Source organism: Choloepus didactylus, chromosome 3, assembly GCF_015220235.1.
Source record: "Choloepus didactylus isolate mChoDid1 chromosome 3, mChoDid1.pri, whole genome shotgun sequence".
In the NCBI taxonomy this organism is placed as follows: Eukaryota; Metazoa; Chordata; class Mammalia; order Pilosa; family Megalonychidae; genus Choloepus; species Choloepus didactylus.
Genome location: NC_051309.1, coordinates 15,493,072 through 15,509,338, shown reverse-complemented (window position 1 = coordinate 15,509,338; position 16,267 = coordinate 15,493,072). Strand labels below are relative to the sequence as shown.

Genomic DNA, 16,267 nt, shown 5'->3' with positions numbered 1-16,267 from the left:
CTTTCCTCTTCCCTTCTGAGTTGCTATTGTTAAAGGCACTAACAAAAGTCTCTCCGGAGACTGCAAAATACCTTCTTCTCACATTCTAACAACCACTTACACATTGGTACTGCACCTTATGGTTCACCAAGCATTTTACATTCATTACTGGGCAAAGTGCAAAATATCCTTTTCTACAAGAGTATCTTATCTACTCACATCTAAGGTTACAGACAAACTATGACAGTGTAAGTGGAACATTTAACACAACAGTTGCCAGATAAAAACCTTTGTTCTTTGGGAAATCATTAATTATCTTATTAAACCTTTGTTAAGTACCTACTATATTTTAGGCCCAGTGTTAGACCCTGAGGCTGCAAAGATGAGTAAGACAATGTTTCAGCTTAGACTAGACTGGAAGGCAGACATGGACACAAAAAATCACAATACAGTGTTAGACTAGATGGACACGCATGGCTGTAGGAGCTGGAGAGGGGCAGGCGACAAATCCTATCTGGTTGGATGCAGGAGTGGGAAGTGAAGATTTGGGAAGGCTTTGGGGAAGAGTGGACATCTGAGCTGTCTTGATGAGTTCACCCTGAAATGTGTCACACAAAGGATCAACCACGCTTCCTTGAAATTATTTGAATGAAATGGTCTAACACTTAAAAATATTTTACAGAGACCAAGAACAAAAGAAACACCAATATATTATATTAAGAAAAAAAAAACAAAACAGCTTTTCACCCCGCAGTTGAACTTTGATGCAATCAGGATGAAAGCATGGAGTTACAGACTCAAGTAAATGATGTCAAGCACAGATTCCAGGGCTTAAATGGAAATTTATGTGTAGCAAAGCATTGGGAATAGCTGGTGGTCTGACACTTAGCAATGGAGGAAAGACTTAGAAAAGAAATAATGGGGTGAGGGGAGGGAGGGAGGGGGAAATAAAAGGGATGCCCCAGGGAAGAAAGAAGCTGCCAAAGGCTGGAGCGGCAGGCACACTCTTCTGTGCAATCAGACAGCGTTGCGTGACCTTGGCGGGCACTTACTCTCTTTACTTGCATTTCCCATTTGTAAAATGAAGATAGTAGTAGCAGTGAGAGTTAAATGAAACAATATATTTAAAAGTGCTTAGGGTAGGGCCTGGAACATGGTAGCCGTACAATAAATAGTTTCCTCCATTACACTGGCAAGTACAACAGCAAAAAAAAGTTTCAATTCCTGGTCCTTCCGTCTCTGTTCTCTAAAGGAATAAGAATGACTCCCCTTATTTTGGTGAAGGGCCCCCCACTGCCTCAGTGTAGTGAGTCACAGTCATCATAACTAATTTCTCCAAGCAGATGAAAGGGAAGTCATGTACTGATGCTTATAGCACGTCTGTTGCAGAATCCAGGACAGACAACTTTTGGATGTCTGCCCAGCTCACATTGTCTTCTCCAAGAACTGTTTCCTACCTTCAGGCTGATCCTGTGACCCTCTCTCTCTGGCCACAGGTGGCTACACCAGGGTCAACACCTGACCCAGGTCAGGACAGTCAGATTCTCTCCCGAGAAGCTGATGCTTGGTTGGTGGTTCTCTGGCTGGACTGACCACTTCCATCCCATGGGGAAGAACAAAGCACAGCCAGAGAAGGAAGCAAGTGAGAGAGACAATGGGGCCTCAGAAAAGCCATGTCAATCCCTGCCGTCCCGCATGTCGGTCAGCTGTACCTCCTGTCCTTGGGTTTTATGAGATATTCCCATTAAATCCCCCTTTTTGTTTAATGTTGACTGAATTGATTCTGTTACTTGGGTCTTGACTAACCAAGTGAGGGCCTTGACCAAGACTCAGCTAGAACCTTGAGCCCCTGCAGCACAGTAACTCTGTTAAAATCGCAGTGTGAGCACGCTGTAAGGAAGGAATGGGCTTGGCTGGGACCCTGTCCATGCCCTCGGGCCCTCCCAGGCTCTGCAGAGGGCTCTCACCTTGCTGTCGGCTTCCTCACTGGAATGTCATAGGCCCGGATGACGTTCACCAGCAGCTTGATGTCACCATCAGACAGGTTTTGGGCTGTCACCTTCTTCCGTCCTTTTCTCCTTGGCCTCAGTGGTCGCTTTTGTTCTGCCAGCTTGAAAAGACTCAGGCCCAAAATGCTAATGATGATAGAGCAGGAGTTAGACTCAAAGGAAAAGAAAGGCCTGGAAAGTTATGAAATAGCTTTCCAAACACTACCCCAAGGTCCCTCACAGGCCCCTGAAGAATCTTTGCCCTTTGAAGAAGGGTAGAAATGGACTCAAAATTCTCCCAATTGGGGAGATCCTATTGCTTGGACTGTTGAAATGTATGGTGGCTGCTGTGCTCTCTACCTTGCTCATCTCCTTATCCCCAAACGTGCCCTGTGCTCTCCAATCCTTTGCTTTTGCTCCTGCCATTTCCTACACATGAGGCACCTGCCTCCACCCTCCTCCTCATCTTCCCCGTCAGTGGCAGGTTGCCCATCCTTCAGGGCCAGTGTCCCCCCTCTTCCGAAAGGCTCAGCCATGTCGGCGGGAGGGTGCCCCTCCAGCACTGCACTAGCTGCTCCTTTCACATGACAGCTGGTGGACGCAGCTTTCCCAGGCGCTTCCTGGGATGTCACTCTCTGGAGTTAGACAACACCTGGTGCAAACCCTGGCTCCACTCTTTGACTTTGGACAAATTATTTCACCTCTTTAAATCTCTGTTTCATCATCTATAAAATGGGGAGAAGAAAACCTGCCTCATGGGGGGGTGGTTGAGAGGATTACGTGAGGAAGTGTGTGCAAAGGACCCTGACGCTGATCTTTCTCTTTGTAGATGCCCTAAAAATGCTGGCTATGAGGATGACAGCAATGAGTGTAATGCCAGTGGTTATGCGGGAGGAAGAGGAGGAGGTGGAGGCGGGAGGCGGGATGGGGAGGGGAGTGGGAGGATCCGTCTTCCCCTCTCTCTCCCTTTTTCTGAGCTGACATTCGGTGAAAGCTGCCTGGAAGATGCAAGCAGTGGAGCCAGTGAATCATGGGGGAAAGGTCTATGAAGCAAATAATTAGATTTGAGCCCCGAGACTGAACAGACACACAGATGTGACTTTGTATCTGCAACGTGACATTAGTGACCCTGCCAAACAGCCACAGAACGAAGCCGGCCGTGCCTGCTTCCCTGCAGGGGATGGGAGCTGGCTAAGCGGTCAGCTGGCAGCAGCCCCTCTTCCCAGAAGGTGGACACCAGCTGAGGGGATCTGGGCCCTGCAGCTGCTGTCATGCCCCCTCCAAAGTTGCCCTTAAAGGATCCCCAGGGACTTCCCGGAGCTGTAGTCCCTGCTTGTTCTCCAGGCCTTCTGTCCTCCAGAGCATAACTATAGCTCCCTTTTATAAACACTCTCTATGCACCAAGCAGAGTACCAGTTGCATTACATGTAATATTTCAAATCCTTACAGCAATGTGGCAAGTATACTATTAATTCCGTTTTTCAGATGAAGAAATTGGGGGTTCTGAGAGATGACATGACTTGTTGCGGGCTCCTGGCTGGGGTCCACACTCAGGTCATTCTGACTTCCAAGCCCATGTTCTTAAACTCTCTGCCAGGATGCCTACCTAACCCCAACTGGGGACCTGAGAGGGAACATGTCCAGGGGGTCCCAACCCGACAAGCCCCTTCCCTTTATCCACACTTTCTCCTTTCCCTGGAAGCAGGACTTTGCTGTCCTGTAGCAATTCACACGGGAGCACCATGATTGTAGGCAGCATAAAACACAGCAACATTTTAGTTTAAAGCCCAGAACAAATCAAAAAGCAAAAGAAGAAAGAACATACCCTGAGCCTTCAGAACTTAATGCAGAAAGTAAAGCAGAAAAAAAAAAAGAAAGAAAGAAAGAAAAGGAAAAACAACATGAAAAATCATTATCTATTGTAAGTGTAATTTTCATGACTGAAAAAACGTTCAACGACTGAACACTGGTCTTGGAATAAAGACAGAGGTTTGCATGCATTTGTGTGGGTGCAGCCTCCTCCCCTTGGTAAATGGAAGGAGACAAAGCCAAAGAAAGGGGCCGCCATGGATATCACAACCTTTTGTCTCTCTTTCAGTTTGATGGTGTTTCAAAAAGAGGAGAAATACGTGCATGGGAAATAAGCTTTTAAGGAGAGCAAGACATTTAATCACAGAAAAGGTCCTGAAGTTAATGGATGGCACAGGACCACCGATTTCAGAGATTATCTTTTACTTTTATGCATCTACCACTAGTTGAGACCACGAGAGGATTATTCTACACTCCCTGCTGCCTTTCTCCTTCACCAAACACACACGCCAGCTCTCTGCCTCCCAGCTGTGGTGCTGGACCCAGGCTTCCCTCCTTCTACCCCGGAATCTCAGAATTTCAGCTCCTCAGCCACCACCACTGCCAGGGGAGGGGAGAGTCAGTGGAGGTCTGGCGCTGGGAGATTATAATAGCAGGAAGGAAATGCTGTTGAACTTACATGGCAAAGCAGTTAGACTGGAATGAGCAAACAGCAGAGGCTGGTGAAGCGTATTTGGCCGTAGTGGGAAGTGAGATGGTCCTACTGGAATGTCATGGGAGTGGATCTGGCATGGCTTGTTCTAACAGAAACCCCTCAACTAATGTAATCATTAGGCTTTACCAGCTTTTACCAGGTGTCCAGCGCTATTCTGGGCCCAAAGGCACACCACACAGGTATAAAAATCTTATATTTATGTGACATCTTTGATATAAAAAAATAATAATTTTTATAAGAAAATAATAATGGGTTTGTTTGATTGTTTTTACCTGATATTGGGAACTTCTTCTTCTATGATCAAATCAGAAAGAAGAAAATGGTGTTTTGCAATTAGGAAACGATTTATCACAGATTCTCTAACCTGGGGAAAGAAATCAGTTTCATTGAAAATATTCTTGTTATGCAAGTTTCACAGTCCATTCCTTGAACTCCTCCATGTCTTTGCTGTAATGACCCCTCAGTGAAGGCCACTGTAGCACCGCACCCCCATACCTCACCCAGCTTCCTCTTTCTTCACAGCACTTACATCTTCTCCTAACATCCCTCCTTCTCTAGATTTCCTCTCTGGAGCATAAGCTCCCTAAAGTAGAAGCTTTTCTCTTTTGTTCACTGCTATATTCTCAGGACCTGGAAAGTGCTTGCCACCTGAGACAATGAAAAGAACTGACAAAAGGATGTTTCACCTTTATTTTTTAGTCTTTAATGCCCAAGGGCAATTAGTAGGTGGTTTAAAAAGCATTTTTCCCCTGATTACAAAGACAATATGATGCAAACATTCAACTAGAAAAAACATGACAGAAATTGAGTCTCTTGTAATCATATCCCACTTAAGATAACCCCTGATTCTAATCTGGGACCCATTCTAGTGCTTTCATATGTTCACAAGGTGAAGGTAGATGTGCATAATTCACATATCTGTATTTATGAGATGATAAGAGGTCAAGTGACTTGCATATGATCACTAGACATTTATAAAAGTAGGAGACCTCCCATTTTAGGATGCTGGCTATTTTTGTCCATAAGGAATGCTTTAAATGATTTTTTCTTACCTGTTGGAGGTACTTGGCTACTACGGCCCTGTGGGTGTCTATGTGGTCCTTGGTTTCAATTACATTTCTGTCCCGTAGCCGTTTCTCGTAGTCCTAAAATTAACAGAAAGTAACAATTTCATAATACTAAAGTGCTCTTTGAAGCCCTTCTTGACATTAGTGAATGATTTATCACATATGCTTTAAGTCATAAACAAGGGTTGTATGTGTTTCTTCCATCTTCATTTTAACTTTTGGTTCAGAATTGATCTTTGATGCATTAACTTCAGGGTTATGAATCCATTGGTCAAATGGCCTTATTTGGGGGAGGGGGGAATTCGTTGGTTTTATGTTAAAATTTCATGCAGAAGGAAAGAGAGACCACAGAAGATAACAGAGAAAGGTTATAGTTCAAGATATTAAGCTCATCCAAGCAACCTAGCCAAAGTCCCTGCTTAAATTTTGCCTTTTCTAATTTTCAGTAAAGCAATTGCAAAAAATAGTACAAAGCGTCAGTTAAAACAAACACTGCCCATATCACATAGCATCTGGCTGCAGCTGACTTGGGTCACCTACTTAGAACAAGGCCGGAGAGACTCTTGGCTTTGTCTGCTCAGACCCCTGGACCTTCCTCCGTGTGGTTCCGGACAGCTGCCAGGTTCTCCTTTAAGCCCTCTCTCTGGGCACGGTTGAGTGCCCAGGGATGGCACCTTACACCGACTGAGCAACTCAGGGCTGTTCCCTGAGATTTTTTGAATTTGGGACAAGAGAGAACATCTGTCTCTGCTGGCTGAAGCCACTAGATGTGAACACAGGATAATGCTGGCGACCACGTGGCCAGGTGGACAAAGCCTGTCTGCAGTGGGAAGAAGGAAGCCGGCACAGCAGGGGAAGTCCAGGCACGATGGGACAGGGTCCTGGCCGCATCCCACTCCTGAATCCTGGGGCGCTGGAGGCACAGATGCATTCCCGCCACTCACCCACCTTATGTAACTATATGGATTTCATTATTCAATCAATTCCCCTGGGGGCCTGAGGCGGTTCACATGGGGGTTTTTCCACTTAGAATCATGAGCCCAAACTGATACAAAGAAAAATTCAAATCACCAAAAATATTCTCGAAGAATAGTTTCTCCATGAAAAATCACGATAGCATTAATTTCTAACGGCTCTCCCCTTACCTGGTTAAATGCAACCTCGTCTGGCTGTCACTGCTCTGCTCCACCAATACAGGTCTCGGTGCCTCTAGCTCCTCCAGGGCCCCCGTGCCCTCTCCCCACAACCTCCCACGATCTGTCCTCCTCCAAGCCTTTGTTCGTCCCACCCGCCTTGCCGAGGATGCCAGCCCTATTTCCCCGCTTCCTTCCTGCCCAGCCCACCCAAAGGCTGCTCAGATCCCACCCACCTCGCTTTCCCTGCAGGGTTTGGCACTGTGTTGCACACACAGGGCTTAGCAAAGCTGCACTGGCTTAAAATGGAATTGACTTCTTGATGAAGGCAGGATAATTAGCCATATAAACATTTCAGATATTTTTCAACCTTACAATTATAATTTTTCTTAGTTTATCTGCCATTATATTGAAGCCAGGAGATTATTCAAACATTGGATTCTTCAAAAGTAAGGGAAAAATTATATATAAAAGTGCTATAAAAGAGAAATCAGTATTGTTACTGAGAACATAAGGACAACAACAGCAAATATATATATATATTAGTAATAATAGTTTAGTAAATGATGTAGCAGATACTTTATTATTTTATTAACCTCTTTAGCACAATTTCTTACCTGGAATACCTTTTCCATAATTTCTCGGTCATATACTGGAATTTGCTTATAATTTCGGAACTCTGGTACCTCTTGGCTTCTAAGATGAAGAAGTCTGAATCGTTTGGATCTATTTAATTCATCATCAGAAACAAAGTTAAATTCCTGTTGCAGCTGTTCCAGTCGAAAGAAATCAGGGACATAGGATTCACCACTGGTAGCAATCTATGAAAAAACAGAAAATACAAAACTCTAAATGACAGGCAGATTTCATCCAAAAAAACCTGGCACTGGACTTTTATGAATAGAAGTGTAATAGTTGTAGACTGAGAGCCTTACACACCCCACATTTTGTTTAGAGACAAAATAATTTAAGATATGATAGTAACGAGGCAGACACTATCATATTCATTTAGTAACTACAAAAAGTACCAAAAACCATTTAAAAAATAAAAATCACAATGTATGTTTTTGGTATGCATGATTCCCTAATAGGTGCTGTTATACAAATATACAGACTGAAAAGTGAGAGATTTATATCAGACCCAGTATATTACTAGGTGTTTACTGAAAATAAGATTAGTCTTAGACACAGTGTATATGAAATCTAATACACTATGAAACATATCTAATATACTAATATGTGTGTCTCTTTAAATATATTTAAGCACATATATGTAGATAAAAGCCATAGAGTCAGCTGGGGAGCTTCCCTGCTCTCTTGTCTCTGAATGTCTCCTGGTGGCCTTGGCTGCTGGGATAACTGAGCCGGATATGGATCACGACCAGCCAATGTCCAGTGCCCTTGTACATCGACAGAGAAAGACAGCTTTAGGATACCACTGGTAAGCTGAGCAGGTGTGGGTGCGCTACTCAGGTGTCTGCTGGCCTCTCTGCTTCATGCTTTGTCAGCTGTGGCCTCCAGGGCCGAGGGAAAGGCAGTGGGTAGAGATTGTTAGTACAAGGGTATTTCCTCCACAGGTTTAAATGATTAGACAGTTAATTTCATCTATGGCTGATTGCATCTACAATCAACAGAAGGGATTGCCTTCAGGTAATGAAAGGAATCTCCTCATCCAATCAGCAGAGGGCCTTAATGGCTTCAGCAGTCATTCAGAAGAATTTCCCTCTCTACTTCAGCCAGCCAGCTTCTCCTGGGGAATTCACCACCACCTTCATCGGAGTTCCCAGCTTGCAGCTTCTCCTGGGGAATTCAGCATCACCATCAAGTTCCCAACTTGTGTCAGATACTGTGAAAAGCACTTTCCCATCATTTAATCTTCATGATAACTCAATGAAGTATTCTTTTCCCCATGGTCATGTGAACCATCTCCTATAATAAATTTCAATTTATTATAGCTTCCATCAGCTCTGTTTTTTTCTGGGGAATGCTGATTAATACAGAGTGCTATATTAATGGTGATATACAGATAATAATTGAAAAGTGATTTGAAAACCTTAAATGGAATATGCTACACTTTAGGGAAGATGGCTCATTCTTTCCAATACTTCCATTATCCACCTTAAGAAAGGAAGGTTTATGAAGGCAAGAATCAGAATAAACCAAAGCTTGTTTGGGGACTTATCTTAGAAAGACTAAAAGAGAAATGAAAATGTTCATACTGGTTATAATTATCCTACTGATGAACTCATACTAATAAACAAAATCATAAGAATATGTTGTTATGTTCACTCTCTGGATCACCTCGTTTAAACGGTTTTATCGGCATGATGAACACAGCAGCAAAACCAATGGCATTTGATACAAAGAAAAATCATTTACCCGCTAATGTTCCATTTTATTTATAAATTCACTGAAGCAAGAATTTTGAATGTTACGGTAGATATAAACAATTTATCTGGTAAATACTCAAATGAAACCAAAATGATAATCTAATTAATCATCAAACAAGCAAACAAAACAGAACAAAAGCATTTCTGAAAATGCCCCTAACAGTACTTTAAGGTGTAACAGAAAAAACCTGGGCTCTGAAGTCAGGTCAAATTGGATCTGAGTTCTTCCTAGCTGTGTGACCTTGAGAAAGTTCCTCTGAGTCTCTGAACTCAGTTTCCTTTCTCTAGAGTGGAGAAAATAAAGCGTATCTTTCAAGGGTCTTACAGAGATTACAGGTAGGAGTAACAATGATGACACACATATCGTGTGCCCAGCAAAGTCTTTATACACATCAGCTCCTGTCCTCACAGCAACGGCTGAGGGCGGCACTGTGGCTCAGAGACCTTGCTCACACGGCCAGGTAAGTGGCAGAGCTGGAGTTTAAGCCTGCCTCTTAATCCAGAACTCGTGCTCTTAAACTCTACTGCATAGGAGAACAGAGCATAGAAGCAAATGCATGTAAAGGACAGAGTCATTTCCACTATTCTCACGTCAAGTCTAGAAGTCGTGCATGTGCAAATTTTACGTGAACAAAGTAACCTAAATATGCTTCTTCAGTTCTCAGAGGAGCTTAGAACATATATACCAGTTAAGTTTAAGTCTAACAATTTATTACGCCTTCATTTCTTTCTGCTGTATTACCGAGATTAGCTGCATCAAAGGGGCATTGTTGGGGTCATTTGGGTCGAGCTTGGACTCTGCTGCCCACTTGGCCAGTTTTTTCATGTCTGTCAATCCAGAAGTGCCAACAGATGAGATGGCATCTGCTCTCTTCAAAGCGCTGGGAAAAAAAGTTGATTCCATGAGACCGACTTTGTCACAGAGCAGTTTCATCAGAACCACAAAATCCAAAGAACAGCATTGCTTAAAGAGGATATTACACTCCAAGAGGGAAAATTTCATCATCAGGAAAGGCTTTGGCCACTTTTCTCTGCATGATGATTGCTACCAAATATATTATAAGGAAAATAAAGAAGCACGAATGGAAGGAATGCAGATGGGGCCCATTCCTTCAACTCTGTCCTGTGCATAAAGGGCCCCACCAGGCCCTGAAACCAGGCCAGGGAAAGAAGCTTCTACGACTGGCTCAGAAAGCCCCAGGAGCCTCACGTTCCATGTCCCCTCATGCGGACACCTGTAGCTGAGAATCAAACAAAAGAAAAATAGACACGTAAACAACCAACACCAACTTGGGATAAAACCGAGTTCTCTGGTGGCCAGGGGATGTCGGCAAGGTTGAGTTGGGGCTTTATTAACATACTGCTTATCTCATCACTCACACTGTGTTTCACCTCCTCCCCTGAGGATTTGGGAGCTTTAATCCCCAGAACATTTCCCCAGCACTAAACTCAAGTGAAATGAAGTAAATGCAAACTACTTAAACTCAAAGGCATAAATAAACTTCCACTGGACGTGGCTGCCACTCTCCTGAGTTAAACACACAGGGCAGCATTTCCTTGTCATTTTTATCATGTGGATACAGGTGTTTGCTACTGAGACGGAGGGGGACATAGAGGGAGCAAAACAGGCTCCATTTCTGCTTTTCTAGTTTGTGACCTGGTAAATGTCTTCTCGACAATCAGGATAAATCTCTTTATTTTATAGATGAAGCAACTGAAGCCTAGATGTGTAAAATGGTGAATTAAAGACATGCTGGTTAGGGAATGACAGAGCCAAGATTTGAATCCAGGCGCCCTGGCTCCGATAATCTTTTTGGTTGATGGCTGGACTGACATCAGCCAAGAAGAGAGGGGGCCAGCTGAGGGAGAAATTGACAAGGCCCAGCACCCCTTTCTTCTGCGCTGAGAAGACACCTAAGGATCTGGCAATCAGGGAAGAGGACTGGAGAATACGGATTTTCCTGTAACTAGGAGGTTCTAAACAAATCATCATTAGCAACGAACCTCTACTGAGGACCAAATATGTATAACTGTGTATAGTGCTATGCACAGCCCCATCTGTAAAATGGGAAAAGAATACTTCCTTGAGGTATCGTACAGATTAAATGAGGTAAAGTGCTTTTCACAGTATCTGATGTGATGGACACAACATTTCTTAGGCTACAAATATTTTAATTTTTTGCCTCAAGAACATTAAAAAACCATGAACGGTACTGACACATGAAAATAAAAGGAAAAAATGTGACACAGCAAGCTTTTATCCCCTTAGATGTCTTAAAGCTAACACTGACATTGCCCATCAATTTATTCCAACCACACATTACCTCCGAAATCCAATGTTCTGCTGTGACAAAGGAGGAATTAAAGGTATCCCATTTTCTCCAATGGCCCACGCCACACTGTTGGACACTTTCCCCGAGGTCATTAGAGTGATTTGATTGCTACCATCAGCTTCAAACGAGAAGGGCACTCCTAGGAAGACATCAAATTAAGTAGGGTGTTGTTTAGCAAGAGGGAGTAAGCCCAGTCCTGGCAAGAAAGCAGAGAGTAGACACATGGAACTTGGAGTGGGTGGAGGTGGCAACATCGCTGAACTTCCTCAGGGGATCGTGCTCAGAATCAGCCACTCGGCTCTATCTCTGACAGCAGAGTGTAGGAGTGTGGAAGTTGTGAGGATGCTCTCTGGAGTTGGACCATCTGCATACATATTCTGTCCGCCACTTAACAGCTGTGTGATGATGGACAAATTACTTAACTTCTCTGAGCCTTAGTTTCTCTATGTATAAAATAGGGATAATAGTACTTCCTTCAAAGGATTGCTGTGAAGACTCATTCATTCATTTAACAAGTACTTATCTGAGCTAATACTATTCTAGGCACTGGTGATAGAGTAGTAAAGAAATGAAGCTCCATTCTTAAGGAATTTATATTCAAGTGGGAGAGACACACACTAAATAAAACAAATAAGAGAAATATTTAGTATGTTAGGAGTGATAAGTGCTAAGGAGGAATATAAATTAGGGGAGGTGTATAGAAAATTCGTGTTTGAGGCAGTGGGGAATGGATGGGCTTATAGATAGGGTGGACAGGGAAGGCTCAATGAGAAGTGACTTTTGAATGAAGGCCTGAAGAAAGAGAGGAAGTGAGATAAGTGGAAGATGTTTTAGGAAAGAGCACTCCAAGAAGGAGCGACAAGTATAAATGTCCTAAGAAGGGAGTGTGTCTGCAGTAAGGAACAGCAAATTAAATGAGTTAATACTTGCAAAGAACTTAGTACCTGATATGTAGTGAGACTCAATAAATGCTAGCTATTACTAAGCTCTTGCAGCTACAGTAAATGCTCACTAATTTGGCCTCCACTGATAGGAAATTAATGATAAAAATTTTCTGGGCAGTATGTTCAACCAACTAAGGAACAACATATTTTGAAGTATAAATATAGCAATCTCATACTCTGGATCTCCAGTTAACATTATTATCAACAAAACAATACCACTATTATACGGTAATAGCATCTTTGTGTTTTTCAGAAATCTTTCTTCAAAGTAAACGTTTAAGGCATTAACAGAGGTATTTTTGAGTCCATTTTATGAATGAGAAAGATAAGATTCAAGCTGGTTACATGACTACTAGGGTCACAGAACTTGCCAGGATCAGAGCTGGAACTAAACCTTGGGCTCCTGACTTTTAGAAGGGTGATAGGACTTGGACCTCAATTAATTCTTGCAGATAAAGTTCCATGGATTATGAGCTCATAATTAATCATTGCCAGACATGCAGGAAATAAGTCACCATGGACAAGAGGCAGCAAAATAAGACCAATAAACAGCTACATATTGGAATGATCAGATGCAGAATATAAAATTAATGTTTAAATAAATGAATGATTGAATGATTGAGAGTCTGAGGAAATGAAAAGACCAGACTGTTGGGAAAATGAAAAATACAGTAATTGAAATTAGAAACTTGACAAACAATTTAAATGATTAGCCACAGTCAAGGAGAGAATTCATGACTTGGAAGATAGATTAAAAAAAATTACACAGAATGTAGCAGTGATAGAAAAAGATGTCAAGTATATTAAAGAAAGGCTAAGAAGTATGGAGGACAGAGTGAGAAGGTCCATCATATATCTAAAGGAATTATAGAAGGAGATAACAGAAAGAATATTATTTAATAATTCTATTATTAATTACTTAGGTTATTTCCAGCTTTTCTGTTTTATAAGTTACAATGTAATGCACATTTTTCATGCATAAATTTTGTCCTTATTTTAAATTGTTTTCTTATAAAAGATACCTAGAAGTAGAATTAAGGGGTCAAAGGGCATTTTAAAGGTCTTTAATTCACACTGCCAAACTACTATATACTTGCATGCTTATACAGATTTACATGATCATCAACAGTATATTAAAAATGAGTTTCCAAAAAATTATACATCATCACTTTAGAAATCTACATTTCTGATAGCAATTTCATAAATTATCTGGTTGTCTGAGAAGGGAGTGAAAAAAAGACATGTTCAAATCTGACAGTTAAACCGTGAGATTTTGGAGAAATTAGCTTTCCATACCACTTCCGACTCCTTCGTGGTCCAGCGTCACATGCTGGTTACTGCTAAACTCAGCTTCTTCAACGGGAGCCCTTCCAGTGACAACTGTCGTTTCAGGGATGGGCAGAAACACTTCTGCTAGCAAGGTGGTACCACTGTGCCCGACTATTTCATATACCTGAAACCAGGGAAGAGAAACAGCCAAATGAAGATGGTAATAGTGTGTTCACCCAAGAAATTCAGTTTACATTGTTAGTATCTGTGTTGGTTACTGTCCAGCCCTGAGGGTCCACCTCAAAGTGGAAAGTTGAGTTGTGTTATTATATTCCCCATGGAGATGAACTCATACCCAGTTTGTGACCACGTTGTTGACACCCTGTGCTAAGTTGTTGACACCCTGCTCTCTGGCCTGGTCTAATCTCCTTGGGTATAGAGGTTAATAAAAGTAGCAGGCTACAACAAGTTGTTTCTTCTCCAAGTCAATACACACATTATCTGGAGAATGGGCTTCTTTCTTTTCCTCGTTCAGGTTGCTTTCAGACAACAAAGCCATCAGGTGGAATGGTTGAAACAATATGGACATGTCACTGGATGACTTATTATCTGCACCAACCCCAAAGTCAGTAGGAGGAGGATGAGAAGAATTTTAGGATCTCAGGTTCAAATCAGCTATTTAGTAAATCTCTCAAATTCTTCTTAAGACTCATTTTATTAGCTCGCTGCTGAAAGCCTACACAACTCCTTTCCAGGCCACCTCCCAAGATGGAGCCAACTAGATCATCTGTAGCTCTGATACTAATTACTGTGGCATGTCTCATTATGATGCCATCCCCAAGAGGCAGAGGCCCCAGGGCAACCACAGATGACAAATATACAATATTGCTTCATTTGGACCCTCTGTACCATTTGGTCAAGTTCCCCCTGTTTTCTTGACTCACTTCACTTTTGTGGTAACCAGATGGCAAAATATTCCATAGTTCTGCTGGCTTCTTTCCTATCTCTCCAAAAAGTCTCTCTGACTCATACACATTTCTGTAAAAATGCTCATTTTAATCCTGTTATTTCCACTAATTCATCTTTATACTTTTCTTCTCATGCAACAGAATCTTCTTCTGACCAGTATTTTCTACTCACCATTAAGAATGTACACAGATGACATTAACGATCTTCTCTGCCCACCCTTCCTTACAGGACATCCGAGTTCTCTTTCCAGAGATGAGGATGGATTTGTGCTGGCCTACCACCAAGGCCTCATCTCCCTGGTAGTCCCCCGTTCACCTCTGCAAGGGGGCTGACTGAGCTAAGAGGGCCTTCTGGGTCAAAGGCAAAGACAAACAGGAACTGAACTCAGGGCCCCAGACTCAGTATCATGGTGAGATGTCCTAGCAGGTTGGCTGCAGCAAGAGAACTGCGATTGTTCAGGGCTTTCCTGTGACTGGATGGTCTGGGTCTGCCTAATTCTCGGGCTCAGCAGGAAGCCTAAAGTAGCTGCACACTTAAGCCACATTCTTCAAATTCATCTTTGTCACTAAAAAGGTGACATTTAGTCTATACTAAAACATTCCTTTATTTTGGAAAATTTCAAACATATACACTACTAGAAGAATAATATCTCATACACCCGTCACCCAGATGTAACTATCATTAACTTATGGCTCATCTTGTTTCATCTATACTGTCAACCATTCCCTTACCCTTCAATATTTACAAATGGTTTTCTGTATACTTAAGTTTAGTTTTTAATTTTCTCTCTAAGCCAGGGTTTCTCAAACTCAACACTAATGACATCTTGGGCTATTTAATTTTTTATTGTGGTTAGGATGTTTAGTAGTATCCCTAGAATCTACCCACCAGATGCCAGAAGCTCTCCCACATGTGATAACCAAAAACGTCTCTAGACATTGCTAAATGTCCTCTGTAGGGCAAAATCACCCCCAGTTGGGAAGCACTGCTCTAAGCAAAATGCCTCTGTGTGTGTGTGCGCATGTGTGTGTTTGTAGATCTGTGTGTGCTTGAAGATGGAATGTTAATGAAGAACCAAGGCAGGAAATAAAATTTGATTTACATTCAACTGTTTAAAAATTCCTCTGTTGTACAAAGCAAGGCAGAAGTGAATTCAGAATAGCAATTAAATCATCTACTTCAGAATTGAAGCTATTTGTGAAATTTGTATTACTTCCCCTACATTTGGAGTATTTTTTGCTTTAACTCAAGAACCTAGTACAGATTTATCTGCTAACAGTATTTAGAATTGTATGGATAAGGTGAACTTTAGAAATTTAGGGAAATTAAAATAGATTAAAAAAAAAAACATTCTATCCTGAAGTGAAGATTATATTCCATGGTTTTAAATCATGTTTGTCTGATTAAAAGCAAAACAAAACAAAACAGCTTCATCTCTTGCACTTGGCTGAGTTGGATCTGGTACAAGTTGCTGCTATTTGATCCTGGTTGCCCTCTGTCCTGTCCATCCAGTCCCTTTAGTTGTCTCCTGGTTGATGTGCCCATTTCCCTCAGTTGTTGAACCAAACCCTCTCTACCGTCTCATCCTCAGGCCCCCTTCTTCACTGGGAAGACTGAGCACCTCTGACGCGGACTTCCTTCGTGAGCCACCTGGTTTCCTCACCGCTGGCT

At 42.2% G+C, this 16,267-nt stretch overlaps 1 protein-coding gene across 4 annotated transcripts in view; it reads right to left on the bottom strand.

The window, feature by feature from the left end:
* Positions 1–16,267, bottom strand: part of CC2D2A (coiled-coil and C2 domain containing 2A) — a 158,562-nt gene that overhangs the window by 46,747 nt on the left and 95,548 nt on the right. For all 4 annotated transcript variants that reach the window (XM_037829421.1, XM_037829422.1, XM_037829423.1 and 1 more), the window contains 7 exons: positions 13,655–13,811; positions 11,406–11,553; positions 9,824–9,962; positions 7,309–7,512; positions 5,544–5,636; positions 4,764–4,855; positions 1,947–2,114 (listed from right to left, as the gene is read on the bottom strand). In XM_037829421.1, coding sequence (XP_037685349.1) covers positions 1,947–2,114; positions 4,764–4,855; positions 5,544–5,636; positions 7,309–7,512; positions 9,824–9,962; positions 11,406–11,553; positions 13,655–13,811 — 1,001 coding nt within the window. The remainder of the gene's footprint in view (positions 1–1,946; positions 2,115–4,763; positions 4,856–5,543; positions 5,637–7,308; positions 7,513–9,823; positions 9,963–11,405; positions 11,554–13,654; positions 13,812–16,267) is intronic.